Source organism: Passer montanus, unplaced genomic scaffold (assembly GCF_014805655.1).
Source record: "Passer montanus isolate IOZ18808 unplaced genomic scaffold, ASM1480565v1 scaffold9, whole genome shotgun sequence".
NCBI lineage: Eukaryota > Metazoa > Chordata > Aves > Passeriformes > Passeridae > Passer > Passer montanus.
Genome location: NW_024374367.1, coordinates 17104604 through 17125654, shown reverse-complemented (window position 1 = coordinate 17125654; position 21051 = coordinate 17104604). Strand labels below are relative to the sequence as shown.

Genomic DNA, 21051 nt, shown 5'->3' with positions numbered 1-21051 from the left:
TCATTTCCAGCAAGATACAACTTTTGCAGTTGATACAGCAGCTCTGAGAAGCACTGATCAAGTCAGGAACATCAGCAGGAAAGAAGAATGGTATATGAAAGGTAAGTTTTACAATTATAAAAAAACCCCCTCCTAAATCATCACAGTTTCTGCCTCACCAAACAATGACACCATCCCTGTAATATGTATAAATGTGATACATTGTACTCTACTGTACAGACCTTTATGTCAGGTTTATCGAGTCACTGTAGAACTGTACTGCAGCACTTCTGAATTCACAATTGAATACAAAATTTCACACTGATGCAAGCACCCTGTACAAACTGTCAAGGACAAACACAACACAAAATAAACATGTTGTTTTATTTAATCTCTTTTACAAAGTTTTCATATGGAGTAGTGCATGCAGTTGTAACAAAAGTCCATGCTAATTATGCTAATTAGTTATTGAGCTTTATGCTTAAGACATCTTCATTCCCTTGTGCCTTGCAAGCCTTACAGCAGTACCTATACCAACAAAGGTCTTCATATTAGAGACAATTTTAGTATTAGCTGTCTAGTCTATCACAGTTAACACTGACAAAGATCATGAGGTATCCTAGTCTGTTATCTGCTTGTAAAAATAATGTATTACATATACAATAGGAATACTTCAGGTTTTAGTGTATTAGCCAGAAAATATAAACAAGGCAGGATAGTTGCAACAAGGAAAAGAACACTTTTTAATGTGAAAGCTGAAGCCACTGAAACATTTTTTCATGTTGATACTTAAAAAAGCATTAGGTTAGAGTGCAATCCTCCTGACTAGCAACCAAGTATGTCCTAAATAACAACCTTATACTATCTCTTAAATAATTCCAGGGATTCTGCTTAGCTATCAACAAATTTTGCCTTCATGAATCTGGTGCCAAGCACCTATGTTCTGTCAAGACCTTTCAGAATCCTGTGTTCTTCTGCTTGGTGCAAAATAACACTTGGAGATTAAATCAGCTCTAATAAAACATCAGTATAAGAACTTCACGGTCTTAACTACCCTTTTCTGCACACCTTTGAAACCCAGAATTAGGCTACACCAGGCAGACCATCAGGTATCCTTGACTGGCTGGTCTGAGTTACTTCAACCCTTTGCTAGTGGTATTAAGTGAGGATATAGGTGGCTTGGTCTTTTTAAACAACAGTTCCACAAGTCCCTACCTCCACTTACAGCTAGGAACCTGAGTTCCTGCTCTTTAGGTAACAGAATTATTTGTCTCTAAAATTTTAAGCAGCGTTGGGTTTACAGCTCTGCCAATATCAGAGACATAGTTGAAAGATAAGTCCCATTCCACAGAACTTCACACTTCTGAGTAAGCCCACTGTTGTTAGTGCTATACAGTGTGATCTGATTTTCCTCTACTTCAGTTTAAAAAAAAACCTTTTAAGATTAACTCACCACCACCACTCCTGCAAACAGTGATTCCTGCTGATGGATCTGTGCCTCTCACAGATAAAAATCAATGCAGTTAGATTTCATCTTTCTCAAGAACCCTGCATTTGCCCAGCTGTAGGCCTCCTGCATCACAGGTACTGGCTGTCACCTGGTCGTCCCCTAGGCCACAAGATCACAAGAGGTCTTCAATCTGAAGTTCCTTATTTAAAACAGGTATGCCTGATTCTCATAAAAACTGAGGGGAATCTAACATGAGAGAGAATTGCCATTTGGCACTATTGCAGCTAAATTGTCTTCCAGCTTTCACAAAATTCCAGTGGCATCTCAGCTTTCCATTATAAACAATTTTTTCTGTTGCTTGGGTGCTACAAAATATTCCAGTCTCACAAACACAACAAACATGATCATTCTGTCACCCAGAGGATTTAAAGGAATGTGTAGATTCCATAATGTAATTAGCAATTGGAGCTTCACCTTTTATATTGCAGATAGAAGTTGGCCTGATGCTCCTTTCCCTGGAAATGAGCAAATGCTTGCTTCCTCATGAGCAGGTCTGAAGCCAGCATGATGCTATGACACAATTGCGCTCAGAGCAAATGGGAAACCGGAACTGATGAAAAGAAGCATCCAAATTTTACTTGGGAATCTTTATACAGACACTAAAAAGTTACTCATACTAAGATCAGTTAGAAAGTTTTTCTCAGTCTTAAGATCCCTTTTATGTATTTATTAGCATTGCATAAACTTGATCTGCGAGCCTGTACATTCAGCACCCCAGAGAATCACAGCAGCTCTTTAACAGCACATTGCCAGAACACCATTAGCTGTTCAATTACCCTGGGTCAGGAGAGGATGAAGAAGTTTTGGAAAAGTTTTCATCTCTCTTTATTCAAAGCCACACTTGAAAGACCAACACTACAGCAGAAAGCAGGAAAGAGGGCAAACCAACATTCCAACCACTTCCACATCATAGTTCCCTATTAGCACTTAACCCCTGGACCAAAATAAGCATTCAGTAAGACCAGTTAGAATTAAAAAGTGCTGTAAGAAGTTATTTTAAAATTTCTTACTCCAAGCTTTTGAGACCAGCAGCATTCCTCAGTAATTCTTTCTTCAAGACTGTGTAGTAGTGGCAATATAAATGAAAGTGCTTTAAAGTCAGGATTCTCCCAATTCCCTCTTGTGAGCTGTACTCCTGTCTGTAAGTATCTGCTTTACCTTCCCACATTCAACAGCAGACTGAATTATTACACTGCCCTATTGCTGCTTCAGCAGTTAGATTTCTCCTTCTGCTTTGCTAATGTGTGTTTCAGTTCCTTTAAGTTCTCTGTCAGTACCTCCACCTCATCCAGTCGTCCACTATGTTTGGCATCAAATATGTAAGCTTTAATATTATCTATCTGTTGGAGAAGCAGCTCTTCCTCTATAGCGTCCTCTCCAGAGATATCACTGCCATCCTCCACTTCAAAGGGATTCATAGAGGATCCCTCTTCAAATGGATTCCCTGAATTCCAACTGCCCCCAGGCTTTTCAAATGTATTTTCATCCTCTTCAAAGGGGTTTGAAGTACTGCCAGGTGCTCCATTACTTTGTTCATCCTCCTCCTCACTTTCAAATGGATTATATTCTTTTTTATCCCTTTGCTGAGGTGTGTTACAGAAAGAAACCACTGGAGAGGTGTCTTTGGCAAATGGATTAGCAGGATCTTCTTCTACTTGAGGGATATCTGCTTCATCCTCAAAGGGGTTTAGACAGGCTGGCTGATTGCAGTCTTTGTCACGCTGTGGGACATTCTGGGGTTTGAGTGTGAAGGTCGAGTGCTCTTTTGCTGGCAGCTGCTCAACAGCAGGAGTTTCAAAACTCGTGTCCCCTTTGATCCAAGTAACATCCAAATGCTGTTTGACTTCTCTGAAGTCTAAGGAGCGCGTCCTTGAATGCTGAGATGTGAATTTATGGTGCTCTCTTTCCCACTCTTTTTCACGAAGGACCTGAAGTTCCTCCCTCTGTATCTCCTCCTCTTCTGCCTGTTTTTTAGAAAGCTCAATAGCTTTCAGAGTTTGTTGTTGATCATATTCATCCTGAAGCTGCATCAGGTTCTCTTGCAATGTATGAACCTCATCTATCCTATTAGCTGCCTTTGCTTGCTTAATAAAGGATGTGATATTGTCAATCTGCTGAAGAAGTGGGTCTGCTCTCTCGCACTCTCTCGAAATGCTAGATGTGGGTAACCAGCCTTCAGATTTTTTGACTGTTCCTTTTTTTACGTGAGTTTCATCACCATTAACTGCAGATGCAGATATGGAGACAAACTCCTGCTTTTCCTCTTGTTTTCCCTGTGTTTCAAGAGTGACCTAAACCGAAAAACATGTAGTAAGAAAACACCACAAGCTTGAAAATTTTCATTCTAAGTATCCATAAGTACAAGTTAGCTGATCTTAAGACATTGTTGGCTGATGCTTAAAGGGATCAGCTGCCATTTTGGTTACTTTGCAGAAGATTCTTACTTTCATACCATTCCTTTTCTCCCTTGAGTTTGTGATGATACTGATGAAAAATTGATGACATCTGCATCTGCAAACTTGAGGGAAAGTAGGAGCAATAATTCTCTTTATAGAGGAAAAAAAAATGCCTAATGCAGCTGTGCAAAGAGTGATCTAGATTGATTTGGACATCAATCGTATCACATAGAACACATCAATGTTTAAGGTCACTAATATCACTGGCTTTTGGAGTGGGATTATTCTTATTTCTCAACTTATACCTCAAGATGAAGTTGGCTTTAGTTTATAATTAAAGATATCCTCCCTCCTAAACGAAAAAAAAAGCCTCTCTCCCTGCAGGGGCATCCTTATTCTAGTATGTCCTTTCCCACCAACAAAAGAAGTTTCCAAATTCTACTTATGTGAGTGAATTCCTGAACACAATTTCGAAGTCAGTGCAAACTAACACACTCACTTCAGGGCTTGCTCTGCATGCACTGCAGCAGAAACAGTCCGTGCACCCAACTTCCTGCTGCTTTCTAGAAGTGTCCAGCTTTGTGCCCACCTACTTCTCTTCTGGGCAGAACAAAGCAGCAGTTAGGCAAATCCCTGGAAAAGGGGGTGGGACGACATGGACGAAAAAATAACAAACTGAAATCCAGTATTGAAGGCAGCTACGCACATGCCCACGCAGCTCCCAGGCTTATATCTATGAGAAAGCCTGATGCAAGATGTAACAGATCCCAACCTGTCTTACCATATGCAGTCTTCTCTTCTTCAGTTCTTCATACTGATCCTTAGTTGGCAGCGACATTAGGCCAAGCAATTTTTCCTGGCAAAAATTGAAATATTTACAATATTGCTTGCAGGTATTCAGCCCATTTTTCAAGTCCTTGAGAAGAGAGATGCTACCAGCAGAAACCCCACAAACACATTTAAAATGCTTCTATATGCAGTCCCTGCTGCAGGTCTCCATGCACCTCTGCTGCCACAACTGCACTGCTGGATGGGCTCATACCTCAGCAAGAGGAAGAGCCAAGGCTCACACACCTCTTGGGTTCCCCAGACCCAATGCTGCTATGAATGAAAGATCTGTGTTCAAGACACCTTGTTTAAGGCTATCATAAGTCATTAGGGGAGCTACAAAAAAATGCAGAAAACGTATAGAACTAAGGCCCCTGTCAAAATAGTTTCAAACCACAGGGAGGCCTGGAAAAGAAGAGAACAATATCTAAAATGAACATTCATCTCGCAGCATATGCTCTACTTACCTGAACAAAAAGTGTAGCTGAATATCTTATCATTCGCTGAAGTTGTAGTATTTTAGGATGAGGTTGAGGATCTTCGTGCAAGCCAAGACTCAAAATCTTCTTACTGAATCAAAGAAAACATACAGCCTCATCAGTTCAAAACCAAAATCGGGGAAAATGCCACAGAAGTGGAGAGACAATACTGGATTAAAGACTTCTGATGTTCCTTTAGATAAACAGTTTTGGACATTAAAATTTGCAACACTTTCCACTCTCAGCCTTAGAAAAACAAAGAAACCCCAAACAAACAATTCCTTTCCCCTCAATGGTGCTGCTACTTGTTTCCTCTATGCTTACTTATTCCTACTGCAGAGGAATGCATGAATTTTAAGGCTGGAGAGGAAAGTAGAAATTGTTAGTGTACAGGAACAGCATCTACCTTTTCAAATGCTCTTTACAACTGAGCAGACAAATTGATCATCCATATAATCAGTTAAGTCATAACAGAGATACATACATGCTGGGGGGAAAAGGGAGAGAGAATCTTTTACCTTAATGAATCTATAAACTCATACATTTTTTGAATCTCCACCCTCAAGTCATTAGCATGATCAAGGTTGTAGGCTGACTCTCCAGCACTAAAGAATAAACAGAAATTTACTGTAAGCCATGCATCCAGTTAACAACATGTACAACACCACTAGTTATTCCAAGATGACCAAGATTCAACAATGGTAAGAACTGCTAACACTAAAGGGCTGAATGATTTTATTTCAAGCTCATGTTTAAAAAACCTTTTCTTGTGACAGAAGTGGAAAATTACAATAATTTTGTGAACATGAACACTTCACAGAAGATAACTAATTATGATTTAATACAATTATTTAATCATATACATATATATATATCATTATTGTTACTTATATATTATTACTTTCCACTCTATGAGAAACTGTATTCTAACACAAAAATGCCATTCTATAGGCAATATCTAAAATATATATATATATATATATACTTAGCAAATGTCTCTATTTTGTGGGGATTTCTTTTGAGACAACTTGGTGGGAAAAATCTCTGAGTAACTAACTACACCATTAAAGCAAAATACTATGCTGAACAGGGTGTAGTATTTGAAATGCCAGTAAATGACTGCCCACATGGGGACACAATCATTACAGGCACTTTACTAGAGTCTCCTCTTTATTGATAAAATAAATTAGGACTTAGTGGAGAAAACTCTTCACAAGTTTTTAGCTTCCCTGTCCTTTTGTATTTCAAATATAAATAATAAGAATCACTTTCTCAAAAGCAACTTCACTGTCCATAGGATTCCAATTTCCAGGACACACTACTAGTAAGAAATCTTTAATTTCATCCATAACAAGCCTGTTGTTTTCTGACATTTACTTCCATTATCTAGGACATCTGTGTTTTTACTTTTCTCCAGCTACCAAGCCACAACCCAATCTTTCATAAATTCGTGAGAAAAAGCAGTAAGATCTTAGCAGGCTTTTCACTTTCTGTACTTCTTCCTATTGCAAGGAGTGTTTTTACAAAGCACTTTCGTTCTTAATTTTTCTACAACCAATAGATCTAAAGGACAGGTATAGCAATATTTATTAACTTTAACTTTTCAAAAGGAAAAGTCAAACACCAATGTGTGTATTTCTCTTACTATACGAGCCAAAAGTATATCTGGCAACCTCCTGCAGAGAGAGTTGGAGAGACTTAAGTTGCCCCAGTGAGAGAATACTACCGCAAGAAATTATACACAAAACTGAAATACGAGATTGTTGCTTATCCACTGCAGCACAGGGTACCCAGCTACACTCAGAACAACTGCCAAGTAAAGGTGCTTCACACAGAACAGAAGCGTTCTAATCATCTGCTTCTGCCGGCACTCCTTGGAAGCCAGAGCATCCCAGCTGACAGCAACAGCTTACTGCAGCTGTTTTGAAGAGTCTCATTTACACAAGAACTGTACCCTTGTACTTCCTTTTTTTGGAAAGATGATGTGTCGAAGTATGACAGTAATACCTCACTGGGAAGTGGCTTTAAAAAATTAACAAATTGAACTCCTCTGTATGTTACCATTAATAATTAATTCAGTACACTTTGTTTGAAAAGCATCTAGAAGACAACAGATAATGAAGCACTGATTTTTCTTTAAATTTACACAATCTTGCAGCCTTAGTACACCACTTCCTTACTACTTCTCACACCTAGAGGACAAATACACGTATTCATTACACAGCCAGCAATGGGACTTACTTTAGTGATTCTGCCATCTTTATGTATTCTGGTGCCTTCTGGTCAACCTTCTCCATGCAGAGTCTGAGTTTCTTGTTGTAATATTAAAACAAAATGTATAAAAAAAGAACTGACATTAAAACACTAATGCAAGAACATGTTGACATGTTGAATCTTTTTATGTTGCTGGTGCAGATTTGAAGTTAACCATGATGAAAAGCACTTTAACTGTTCAGGATGAAAAGACTCTCCAGTTATCTCCAGAACACATATGGCATTGTCAGGAACAGACAAAGACTCACTGTACCACTACAAGGTCGACTTTGAATCTTGAAGCTGTTTGAATGGCTGAATTGGACAACTTCTAGCCTTACATGTCTTCACCAACAACAGCACCAACAAAAACTTCCACTAACACAAACCAGGGGAGTTTGTGGACTCTACTGAAAAGATATCTGGTGATCATCAGTACCTGCTGTGAAGCATTTGAATGTAATGTTGATAGAGATGGTGCAAAAAAAGCATTTGTCATCAGTGTAAAGACTGATGGCAACAGTGGTGACATTGAGTGCTATGGTTCCAGTGCAGTCCACCACTCAAATGCACAGCATATCACACTCACTGGTTTAAACAAGTTCACAATTTTAAGAGAGGCATGTCTGAACTACTAGTTCCAGATGATGAGAATGAAGATGTATTTTAAAAATATGCATGAAGTTAACATGGGCTGTAAATACTATATTGCAACTGATTCCAACATTTCAGGTATGTCTTTGCTACATGGCATAAACGCCCAATGGTCTCTTCTAACATAAGTCAGTATTAAGTCACAGAGTTTAGACATAAGGTAACAAGCTGAAAGTCAAGTAGTGACCACTGCAGACACGTACGCTGTAGCACAGAGCTCGACTTACCTCATAGAGTTTCACAATCTCTGGTGTGTATTCTTTCTCATCAATCTGTTGCTCTCTTTTCAACAGGGTGTCTTTGCAGTGCTGACAACAACGGATTCGTTCATCATCCTTCTCATCCAGAACAGAGCTCACACTGCTTATGCTGCTCATGCTACCACGGCGGGAGCCATGGACACTGCTGGGTGAGGAGTTCGGGCTTGTATGAGAACCCAAGGCTTCTTTGCTGGCACTAGTGAGTTTGCCTGAAAGTTATACACAGGTAATTTTACAGTAACTGGAGAAGCCAACAGATTTTAACAACACAAACAAACTGCCCTTTAACAGAAAATTTACATTCAGGTGGTACTAAAAAAAACAGTCTGAAAGAGTCTGCTGAAAGACATGCAAGGATTGCACAACAACCACCACTGCAAGTCAGAATTTGGGTCTTCACTGCAAAGAGCAGACTGCTGAGCATCACCTACATTGCTTATGCCTAGAAGCATTCTCAGGTTTGAGCCTGCACAATCAAAACAATGTGTAAAACAGGTATGATAATGGCTTCCAGGCACTGTCCTTGCACACTCTAAATGGCACAGTTAATGTCATTTATCTCCACAGAACACACAGTCTCCTATCCAGTGCACCAGGTGAGAAAAAAAAAAGTTTAAAGTCGTTCTTAAAGACCTACACATGAATTTCCCTAAGTTGTTGTCTCAAGTTCTAACATTTGGACAAAACAGGCAAAACTCGAAATATCCACAAGATTTTCAAATGTCAGGAATCTTGGCAGTTCCTAAAGTTAATAGCCCCATAATTATAGTACTCAGTAGAATACCTGTATTTACCAGGACTTACTACTTTTTTACTACTTAGTATTTATTTACTATTATGACTATTACTGCTAGTAAATTTTTCAGTGTTATGCAACACTTCCAAATCTGAAGAAGGAACAGAGAAAAAGAATGGAGAAATAATTCCTTGTATTCTGCTTCACAGACAAGTGTCTGCATGAAACTGAATGGAATTTTTCTGCAGAGCCAGACTATTACCAGCATATTTTTTTCTAATGGCAGAAAGCCAGGATCCACCCTAAGTGAGCTAAGAAAATGAAGAATTAACTCTGCAGTACATACTTGCCAAAGGAAGACTGACAAATTCCATGCACTTCTTGCACATAATAGACCCACAAAGGCGGCAGTGGTGACGTCGGTTTCGGATACTGAACTTACTGCCACAGTCTGGGCAAAATGGAACGTCCTGATCACTGACCCAAGGCACAACAGACTTCTCTATAGCTGTGAGCAAGAATACACACCACGTAAGTGTTCAATTGATTCCTCAGCTGGTTTAACTATAGGGGCAAATAGTCTCAGGTAGGCTCACACTAACCTCTTATTTTAGCTGACTCAGTGTTTGCTCTGTCAAATGATGTAAGCTGGTTGAAGATAAACAATATATTCAAGAGAATTATACTTTTGCAAGGAAAAAACTCAACACAACTCAGCCCAACAAGAAAAAGAAACCTGATATTTTTAAGAGAGTGGTTTCAGCTGGTTTTACACCAGACTTATGCAACTATCTGTTTGTTTTCTAATTCCATGTTCATACCAGTGCTAAACAATGATTTATCAAACCTGTACAAATCAGCACATTTTGGACATAATCCTTATTACAGCCAACATTACTGCATCTGAGCCAAAATGCAGGTGTACCATTGGCAGATTTTGAAGAACACGAGGCTGGAAGAATCATGACAAAAATATTGGGGAGCAATTTAGTAAAGCAAAACATGGAAAAATAAATCAGGAGAACAGATGGCTCTTGAAGCATGTGGAAGTACCATCTTCAGCTTGAAAATAGTGCATAGAACCAGAAATCATACCTATGGCACAGAGTCAAATCATGACAGTTGTCAAGTTAATGTCCATAGAGAGTCACAGTTTAGTATTTTTTACGAAGTGTATTCCTAGATAAGTGGACACAATTCATATGCAAATATCTTTTTTTTTTTTAATCTAGGAAACATTTAGAAGGCTGGAATATTAAAAAGCACCAAATTTACCTTTTCTAACCTGATTATTAACTTATTGACTTCAACTACATAGTGATCAATCCTGGCTGCTCGGTGTTTCTTGAATTCAGAAAGATGGCTTCTCACAGCACCTGCAGGGATAACAGAAAATTGTCCTGGTCACCCAAGTACTCTACATGGATTTAAATGCCACTTGAATTTCACCATTTATTTCTCATGTTCAAATTTGATTTTAAAGACACATTGGAATCCTACATTTTCACAGTGTTGCTGTAAATAAAACATGCTGGTTAAAGACTAATATTCAGGCTAGCAATAAACAGTGTTTTACTTCTACTACAGAAAACAAGCAGCACTATGTTAAAGAGAAAATCTGCAACAATTTTTTTTTCTCCATCTTCATCTGTCAGTTACATTTGGTAAGCTGTTACCTACTAGTAGTGCTCTCAAAACCAACTCCCTTTAGTTTCCTGGCTACATGTTAGGCAAAGGGAAGAGGCAAGCCCAAGGATTACTGGACGTCTATGCAGCAGAATTTTGTTTCAGATTTCTGATGATCTCTCTACACTTTTAGGGGCCTGAACCAAATCCTTGATGACAGTTTAAATTGCAGAAATCTGACCACCAAATATTTAAATGAACTATACAGCATCTCTAAGACACATACAATTCATAGTTGATAACACTGGTTTAATATTACTCCTTTTCCAAGTAAGGTGGGTGAGGTGTTAAAAATCAAAGTTACAGACAAAAAACTAAAGACCCCAAACCAATCAAAAACAACAACAACAAAAAAATCTTTCTTCTAGCTGGTAGAACTCAAAATCAGATATTGCTTTTTGATGCAACCTATGTAAATCTGAGAATCTCATTTCCTCATGCTGATGAAGTAACCAAAAATCTCCAAAGATGCATTCATAGTAGTGGAAGAGTCCCTCTGGGTAACTGATTTAAACCACTGCTTTGGAGACACAATCCCTTTCACTGATCCATCAAATCACATGCCAAAAGGCAGTTTTCACTCCACTAATGTTCATAAACCTTCTCCCTAAATTTATTCTTAGCTAATATTTACACTATGATTGCTGCTCAAACAGTTACAAAGTCAAAAGTAAAGAAATATACAGAACACAGATCCAAAGGACTCAGTCCTAGTCTGTCAGCACCACAGTGGAAACTTTCCCAGGATCCACAAAAGATGGTGCTGCTTCCTTCTCCAAAAATAACCACAGTATTTCAGTTATGGTACAGGCAATTGCCAGTAGCAGTATTTATAATTACGGGCTCAATCAGCTTATCACTGAAATTCTACAAATGTAGATTTATATTTAGAGGAGTGGAGTTTGTTTGTTAGTTGATTTTTCTAGCTTGGTCTTTTTAAAGTAGGCCCCCTTTTAATAAGAGGTGATTGCCACCTCAAAGGAAAAAGCTGAAAGTTTACATAGGTGGGTAATCTTTTTGTCAAACATGCAAACTAACAAACTACTTCAAGTGTAGCCCAAAAGCTAAGAGATTTTATATACTTATAACTTAGCTTTTAATTAGTGGATTATCTGTTTTGTAAAGTCACAAGATGAAGCTAGTTGCACAGAGGTAAACACAGATTAAGCAGATCTCAGCAGGACAGCAACAATGACATGACTAACAGCTACCTGAAGGGTAGTTTAGGTACTAATTCTATACATGTCTTTTCTTCTCCCCATTAATTGTTGTTTTCCCCACATTCCACACAATGCAGATAGGCTGCTCAGTCTGTGCAAACCATAACCCCCTGCTAGCGAATCCAGTGCAGCACAGACACAATTCCAAGCCACTTCAGCAATACTGTAGCACTTTCCTAATTCAGATCAAAACTTATCCCCACTGTGTATTGCTTTCTAGCTCTCCTACCTACTTCCTGGGGCTCCCACATGTATGGATCTACTCCACCATAGCTGAATGACTCATATCGTTCCTGAGATCCAGAATCAGTTCTGTCATCATCTTCTTGTTTCAGCAATTTCTTCTTTGCTCTTTTGGCCTTCTGGACTAGATCTGAAAAAAATAAACCCAAGTTATCTAACATATCAGGTAATCACCCAATATTTGTCATGTGAAGCCAGTATAGAATATTCCTCTTCTTTTAGCAGAAATCTTTTTGGTGGATAAATTTATCCTCAAAATATTCTTAGAACAAAAATGCAGTTCAAGCACCACAGATAACACAAAACGCTCTCTGCTGTCTCTCATAAAGTAGCATGGGGTCCTAAGGACAAGACAGTAGATGAAACCATTCCATTGTCGGACTTCACTGTAAAACAGCAACATGTCTTAAACTATGGGACCTGTCTCCCTGCATGGGGCATCATATAGTTTTATCTTAATTCTCATATTTCTCTATTATTTTCTTCAGATTCAAGGACGTTCAACACATCCTTATCTTATTGCACAAGCTACCAATTTCAGTGTGCCTGTACACATAAAGACTTTTTCAAATACTAGTTCCTACTTTAGAATCAATTTATGGAAAGTATCGGGAGAAGGTAAATACTATGCTTGGCCCAAGGAGTTTTACAGAAGAATGTAACTGCATACCTCGCCTGTAAGTCACTTCAATTAATGTTTTATTATTGTCAGACATTTGGGAGCACTCGAAGCACAAGCAGGGACTTCCCACGGCCAAACCGAACGCGTTTACCGCGGCCGCCCTTACTTCGGAGCTGCGCCCTGACGTCCCGGTCTTCGCCCGAGTGCTGCTCCTCGTAGTGCGCCTGGAGCTGCCGGAACGCCTGGAGATCCTTCAGGCACAGCGGGCACAGGAAGCCCTCGCGCACTTCGGTCGGGTCCCCGAAGGCCGCCGGGCAGCCCGACGCCATCGCGGCCGCGCGTGCTGCCCTCACCGGCTGCCGGGATGCGGGGGCCGCATCGTCCCGAGACACTGCCTGAAACGAACCAGGGCAGGGCCGTGCGACCGGCGGCGCAGGGGCCCGGGCTGGACGCGAGCCCCTCCGCGCTCCCCGCCCGCTCCCCGCCCGGTCCCTCCGCGCCCCCGCGCAGCCCCGCCCGGGACAGGAGAGAGGCCGCGCAGGGAGATGGGCGGGGCTCGAGGCGCACCGCCCGCCGGGGAGAGGCCGCTGAGGGCTGCTCCGCCCGCCTGAGGGTCCGCGGCCCAGCGAGAGCCCAGGGACGGCCCGGGAAGAGCCCGGGGCAGGGTCCGCCTTACCTCAGCGCCCGGGCGGCCGGTGACCGTCTCCAAAGCAGGGCGGCTGCGGCCTGTCCCGGCTGCCGGCAGCGACGGAGCGCGGCTGAGGGCGGCGCGAGCGCTGAGCCATCGATGAGAGGAAAGGGCGGGGACAGGAGGGCTCGTCCGGCACCGCGGGGAGGCTGCGGAGCGCAGAGCTGTCGATGGCGGGCGGGAGCGGAAGCGGAAGCGGAGGGCCGGGCCGGTGTCGGTGTCGGGGTCGGGGTCGGTGTCGGTGTCGGTGTCGGTGTCTCTTCCGAGGCCGGGCCCGCTCCTAACCAGAGCAGCCGGTGACGTACTTAGCGCAGGAGTCCAGCAGGTGCCTCCTGAGGAAGAGCTGTATAAATCAACGGCAGGGCATTTTCAGTGCGCCCTGTCTGAGGCCAGCTTTTGTTTAGTCTCAGCTGGCAGCAGTCCCTTCTCTCACACACTCTCAAACAGAAACAATAGGACTGTGTAACCACACTTCGGCGTCATGCGTTAGGATTACAAGCTCTTGGAGGCAGAAGTTTTCTTACGTGGCAATGCTATTTACACTTGAGTCCTGTCCATTAAAAGTGGGCTTTGTCTCATCATGCCCTGCTCTTCTACCCTCCATATTAAGCCCTTTAAAACCTTTTCAGCACGGATCGTGATGGGGTGGGGAGGAAGAGAACGAGCCTGAGGGTCGGTGTCTCGGAGGACTCTGCTGCGGTGTCATGCCCTGGATTTGCTGGAGCCGGGCAGGTTCCTGGCGGTGAGCCATACCTGTGCCACCGAGTGCCACCAGCTGCCCTTGTTGTTCCTTGCTCCTTTTGCCCCCAGTTGCGGCCAGGGAGTTACACTCACCGAGCAGTGAAAGAACGCTACAGCGGTACGCGTGTGTCTAGAAGAACCGCACGATGCCTGTAGGCACAAAGCCCTTAGGGGGGTTTCTGTTGGTGTTTCGGTTTTCTGATCCCTGTTCCACGTGCGTGGTTTGTCACCAGTGTGTAGGGAGCGGGCAGAAACGGGCGGGTGAAGGACGGGAGCCGTGGCGGTCACTAGATGGCACACCGAGCCCGGGGGAGAGCGGCCCGGGCCGCGGCCGCGTTTCGCACGCCTCTGCTGTAAAGGCTCTTCTCCTGCCTGTGTGCCTGCTGCCCCTCAGGTGTGCAGCAAAAAGCGGGGCTCTACTGCCTCTGCTGTAAAGGCTCTTCTGCCTGTGTGCCTGCTGCCCCTCAGGTGTGCAGCAAAAAGCGGGGCTCTACACAACAGCAAGCTCTTTCTTCAACCCTGTCTCTCCACAGCTTCAGTAACTGCTCTTTTTTCAAAAACAAAGTGTTAAAGGCTAATTAAAGTGGTAAAGAGAACAATTGAAGCCTGGTAGCCTCCTGTTGGGATACAAGCCATGCAGCGAGGACTGTCTGCAGTGAGTTGTCAGGAGGATGGTGGCGTGCTTGGGTGCACACAAGAAATCAAACATTTCATTGTATCTTCAGTTATTTGTGCTCCTTTGCATGTTCTACATGACCACAGATTTGAGAACACATCTCACCAAATGACTCTTTTTCAAGTACTGATAAAACACCGTGTAGTGTCAATCCCTTTTGCAAAGAGAAATTTCATTCAACATTTTTAAAGAAAAATGCCACTTGTTTGCCTGTCTCTGAATATAAGTGGACTTTATCCCTTCCACTTTGTTTGTTCCCCATTAAGTGACTGCACCTGCTCAGTATGATTTGGGTCTTTATGTGGGTATTAGACTTACTGGGAATATCTCAGAGTCAATTAGAGAACTGATACTACAAAGTTAGGCCAGATGCAGTGATGTGTGGAATGGTATCAGTTTGCTTCCAAAGAGAAATTTGAGTTTCTGTGTCCCTTAACAGGTGTTGAGCATGATCTAGTTTTGTGCTGGTATAAACAAGAAGACTGGCTGCTGTTATTTGGTCAGTCTCTCACACTTCCCCATACAGAGAGTGTTCACAAAGTGAAAACATCCAGATCAGTCTAAAGCAATTCAGTTTACAGTGCTTCAAAAATTAATTTGTCTCCATCCAGCTAGTTGCAATAAGAAGAGGTATTTGGACACAAATTAAACCTTACTGCATGTTATCGTTGGGTTGGACGTGACATACACACACGTGATCAGGGTTCAAGAAGAAAAAGTTTTTATTCTGCGTGTTTTCTAGCTTATATACTTTCAACAAAGCATGATCTTAAGTCATTAACTGCATCACAATAACTTATTATATTTATTGGTGTAAAGCAATTAACGTTAATATAATTGGCAAAAGTTTTACAGAAATTTAATAAGGTACGTATACACATCTACTTATGCACGTAGCTTAGCATACAAAAATGTTCATGTATCTTTTCTAATCTGTTTCTATGCTGATGGCCTTGTGTTTTTCTTTGCTATGGATACACTTGAAAATCATCAATTGTTATTTCTTCTATTAACAAAGCTTTACCTGTAGGCCAGCTGTCAAGACCCTCCATAACTGCAATTCTACAGGTTCTCTTGGGGACTGCATTTGTATCAGTAATGTCTCACAGAGAATGAATGCAAACAAGCAGTAGCACAGAAGGACTCACTCCAGCAGCAAAGTCAGACCTGTATGGCCCATCCTGCTGGTGGGATATGAAAGCTCAGATGACAAAACCCCACTTCTATTAGGTAACTCCTCCTCTGGCGCAGTCAAGGTCCTTTGCAAACAGTGAGAAAGTAAGTGGTAAAATATGTTTGTGAGTTGTGATAACTCTTAACTGTGAATTTTAGGACCTGGTCTGTTGCTAAGTTGGTAATTGCTACTGATGTCCAAGAGGAGAAATTTCAGTGGGCTGAATTTCAGAATACAGAAGGGGGACCCAGTTGGCCCCATAGCCATGGCAAAGCTCAATCAGAAATATGTTCCAGTTGGGGTCATCTGTGTTCTTTGACTTCTTGTAATACCTTCAGTACTATTTGGAATGTTTAATAATGGAATCTGACCTCAGCACAGGAGAGGTAAATGCAAAAGCTACCTGTCTACTTCTCAGGGTATTCAAGTGGAATGTTTTTCACAAACATAGTGAAAAAAAGGTTTAAAATACCTGAAATTTAACAGCATTGAGTTCAATATAGACTCTCTAAACAGAGTGTAAGCAGAGTGAAAAATCAGACTGTTCTTGGGAAAATCAGAATGTTCTTTGTAAACATTCCCTACACGAAATGGTCACTTAATTTAATGCAGTTTTGTAAATTTGCTTGAATTCAATTTTATAATTTAATGATAGATTTTTTAAAAATTCATTTCAAATTTCCTAACATTGAAATGGGTAGTACAAAACTCATCTTACAACGTTAATGATCTTTAATTTTAATTTATCAGAGGATTTGTTTTTGTTTGTTTGTTTAGGTGGATCTGATTTCCTGTATTTTTCATTTTGTTCAGAGAACTAAAATATTTTCATGTTGCTGTTCATTTTACCAAAGCTCATATATTCAATATACTCAAGTTGCTCATACTAAACATTTTGATATATAACGAATCTGTTTAATTAGTCTGTGTAGACAGGATAGAAGCTACATTTCCATGCCAAATCCATGATTTTTACTGTGTTTGCAGTCTCATCAATCTAAACTGACAGCCTCATGGTTTGTAAGAGTGGCAGCTGACTACTCGTTGTGCCTCTTTTATCTGATTTGTTCATTAACTGCTTTGTTACCTGCAAGCCAGTCATCATCTCAAGTTTGATTGGTCCCTTAACACTGCTGAATAATGTCATATTGGTCCAGAGTGCCATGGAGTGGCAGCATTTACATAAAGTAGGTGAATTATAAAGAGGAGAGGTGGGAAGATTTGTAATTCCTTTGCATTTGCATTTAATTTAATGGATTACTCTGTAAGAGCCATGCACCACAATGCTTGGATTCCACTCAGGGCTCGTTTCAAATGTCAAGTACTCCACATTTGGGTGCTGGCTCTTCTAGCCTCTCATCTTCTCTTTTGTCTACAGACTTGTGCAGCAAGTGATGCCCTTCTTGAAGACATCATGTCTAAAAGCAATAAGTAGAATACCCCTACCCGCTGGTATTTGACAGGGAGTGATTTATGATTTTTTTTTTTGTAGGTTTGTCATTGCTCTCTTTTTCAACACCGCTTGCTTGTCCAAAGAGATTGCTTTTTGTCTTTCCTTTTTTGGCTCAGAGAACCTTTCATAAATTCTTACTATATTTTTAATTTGTCTAGACTTTTCTCCTCTTCCTCTTCTTTTTTCACAAAGCTTCTTCAGACACCCCACACAGTACCAGCTTCAAAATCAAGAGGGAATTCATGGTGGAAATATATGCTCCTCTGTGAAAATTACTTTAAATCAGCAATCATATTTCAGGCAGACTCTTCAGATCACTTCCCCTAGTTTTCTGAGTCATAATCTAACATTTTTCCCTATACCGATCAGTCTATGCTGCCTATTAATGACATCCATTATAGAGAGAAGATGGCAGTGAACTAGCTATGGCATGTTGAATCCTTGTTTACCTGCATTCCATTTTGTAGGAGTATTCGTGCAATCTATGATGTCCAGATTCCCCCTCTTTCCAAAGCATATGAACAGGAAGAAAGTGAGGAAATGTTAGCTGTAAGTAAGGAAGGTGTTCCTTCAGTCAACCCTTCTGTGACATACTGCTGTCTTGTCTGGACCACTGGCTGTCAGTTCAAACCAGAGTGTCTGAAAAAAGTTCAAGAGTGGTTTCATCCTTTGGCTGGGATCATTCCATTGTATTGGTATCTGAATGCCCCAAGTCTACCAGAAATGGGTATCCTGCTCTAGCATACCACTACAATTTATGATCTACTAACACTCCTTCAGCCAGTGTTCCTTCCATCTCGTGGAAGCAGTCAAGGTGAATTGGCTGGTAGCTGACAAATGTTCTTTCCTTGGCTTCCTTCTTAGTACTTTTAAGCTGTATTAGTTTCATCAAGGAAACAAAGCATGAATGTCTTCACACAAGTGTAAAAGTAGTCTTAAGGCAGGTACATTAGCTCATTTTTTTCAAGGAGTTTCCCATCTGATTTTATTGAAGGTCTCTGTGTCCAATCTTTCCTCATTACCCTGCAGGGGTGTTCATGCTGTTCTTATCATAAGGGGAAGAGAGGCTTCTGCACTTCAGTGCTGATAATCCACATACCCATTTCCTAGTATCAAAAGGATTTCCCTGTCTTAATTTTTTGTGTCATGTCTCTGTACAATCTAGACCTCACAGTCTCATCCCTCTTGCATTCTCTACTTGACTTCTTTCAATCATATATTTTATTTATAACGATGTCCTGACCTGACTGATGCTTTAAAGTTGCAGCTGACCTTTTAATGTTAACTGAGTGAGTCACCAGGCAAGCAGTGACTCTACTTCAACTGTGGTTATGATGCTGTTTTCAAACTTTCTTCAACTAATGAGCTATTATAAGTAGTAATAAACGTGTTTGTTGGGGCCACATGTCCCTCGGAAACACTCAGCCCGTGCTAATTACAGTGGGTCAGTAAAGAGGTCAAGGCTTATAAGTGTGTGGGAGGGGACATTGAATGGTGATGCTGAGAGATGTTGAAAATAGTTGCAGGGAATGTTAATTACACAGCTGGTTCACATGAACCAGCTTCTCCACCCATTAAAAACAAAACTCATTTTGAAGACACTTATAAAACCTGTGCTTTATGAATCAAGCTCCCTTATGTCTCAGTAACTGGTAATAATACCCAGATATGTGAAACTGCAATGGAATCAACAAAGAACTCATCTGTGCGAGGTGGCTTTAGTCTCAATTAAAGCTAGAAATAAGATTTTGCGTGACTATGCTGCCATATTAGAGCCATTGCACAGCTTTGCTCTGTGGATTTAATTCAGATTCTGCAGATTTTGCTACTGACTTCCATGACCTTTGGACCATGTCTGCTGCTGGTTTGTTCTCATTCCTGAGGAGCCCCAGCCTGTCTGACAGACAGACAGTGCACTTCCTCTGGGAACAGTGCAACTGTAAGGGCTGGTTCTGCAGTTGTCACAGTGTGAGTGACAGAGCAAAGCTAGTTATTGTGGATGTTTGCATGGCTATTAAATTCTCTTAAGTTCTAATAAAAAGTGACAGTGAGGGGAAGGTATACAATATAAATAAGATGATGAGAGAGAGATGTGCAATTGATTAATTCTTATGTTATAATTGAACAGTATATATGTATCTAAGTTGTTCATATTGCTAAGATATTGCACTATATTTACTATTCAAAGAAGCATAGCATTACAGGATAAAAGCTGTATATTTTCTGCTTGGTTTCTTAGCCAAACTCCAGAGCCAAAAAGCTTTTAAGGTGTAGATAAATCTGACAAATACTTAACTTTGAACTTGTACTTGTGTGTGCTTCATAGTCACAAAAGATTGAAATCCACTGTGGTAGTCAATGCTCTGAGAATGATGTCTGTAGGAGAAAGAGTGTACTTGCCTGTTAGTATGTCTGCAACACCGCAGGAAACAGGAAGAAATTAATAAATAGAGATGAAATTTTCATGCAGATACTGGGAGAAAAATGTCCTTTTGGTTAAAACAAGAATCAGACAATTTGAAATATTGGAGTGAGTTAAAAAACAAAAAGGAACTTTTGAAATATATAATCCTTGCCGTCACCCATGTTTACCCAGTTGATATTTTTTATTTTGTGTTTTTCACTTATTTTGAAGATTTCATAGCAAGTAGGTTTCCCCAAGGTTTAAGAAGCATTTGTTCACTGCCAAAAGTGGTATATGAAATGGTATTCTTCAGGGAAATCGGTTTTTCCCTGATAAAATGCAAATGAAACATTTTAAAAAGCATCATATACAGAAAGTGTGCTGAAGGAAGTTGAAGTACATGGAATGTCTCCACATATCTTTTCTAAGGGTTTCTTCAGCGCTTTTTTATTAGAAACCCCCTGTCAATAGATTATGTCTGTCCATTGTCACATACTGAACATCATATTACCTCCAAAGTTAGAAATTGTTTGATAGACCACGTTAAGAGTTAAGCCTGTGAGGATTTAACTTCAGTGAAACTTGGGAGATGATTAATTATTTTTCTTCAGGGTAGCTAAACTGATTTCTGCAAAGCTGACTTTTGTAACTGAGGAGGAATTCCAAGTCAGCTAATGTGTCTCGATGATATTGGATGAACGTTTATGGAAAATATACTCATTTGTTCATAAAAATAACATTCTAGCAAAATATTGACATGCTGTAACCTCTTTGAATGTACAAGAAGTGATATGAGTAACACAGTGTGCTCAGTAACTGCGTATTAATTGCAAAAATCAGTAAATCTATTGTTTAGACCCACAAACAGGAAATCAGCTTCTTGTCAAGGTCCCTGTGAAGTGGGTGACACAACTGATGTGAGTTTCACCCTGATGGATAATTATGTGTGTCATACAGGTGGAAGATTTTAAAAGGGACTCCATCATCCTTCCACTTCAGGATGTGCTGACCACCAGCATGCAAGGAGATTGTACATAGAAAAATACCCT

General features: G+C 40.7%; 1 protein-coding gene across 1 annotated transcript; it reads right to left on the bottom strand.

Annotated features, from left to right (window-relative positions):
• Positions 1-341: 341 nt before the first annotated feature.
• Positions 342-13666, bottom strand: RBSN (rabenosyn, RAB effector). Its single transcript, XM_039734015.1, is given in 13 exon segments — positions 342-3780; positions 4667-4741; positions 5181-5283; positions 5711-5797; positions 7434-7504; positions 8327-8568; positions 9442-9603; positions 9698-9743; positions 10371-10471; positions 12231-12374; positions 13033-13261; positions 13543-13620; positions 13622-13666. Coding segments are annotated over 13 exon segments (2451 nt in total). The 5' UTR covers positions 13652-13666; the 3' UTR covers positions 342-2697.
• Positions 13667-21051: the final 7385 nt, after the last annotated feature.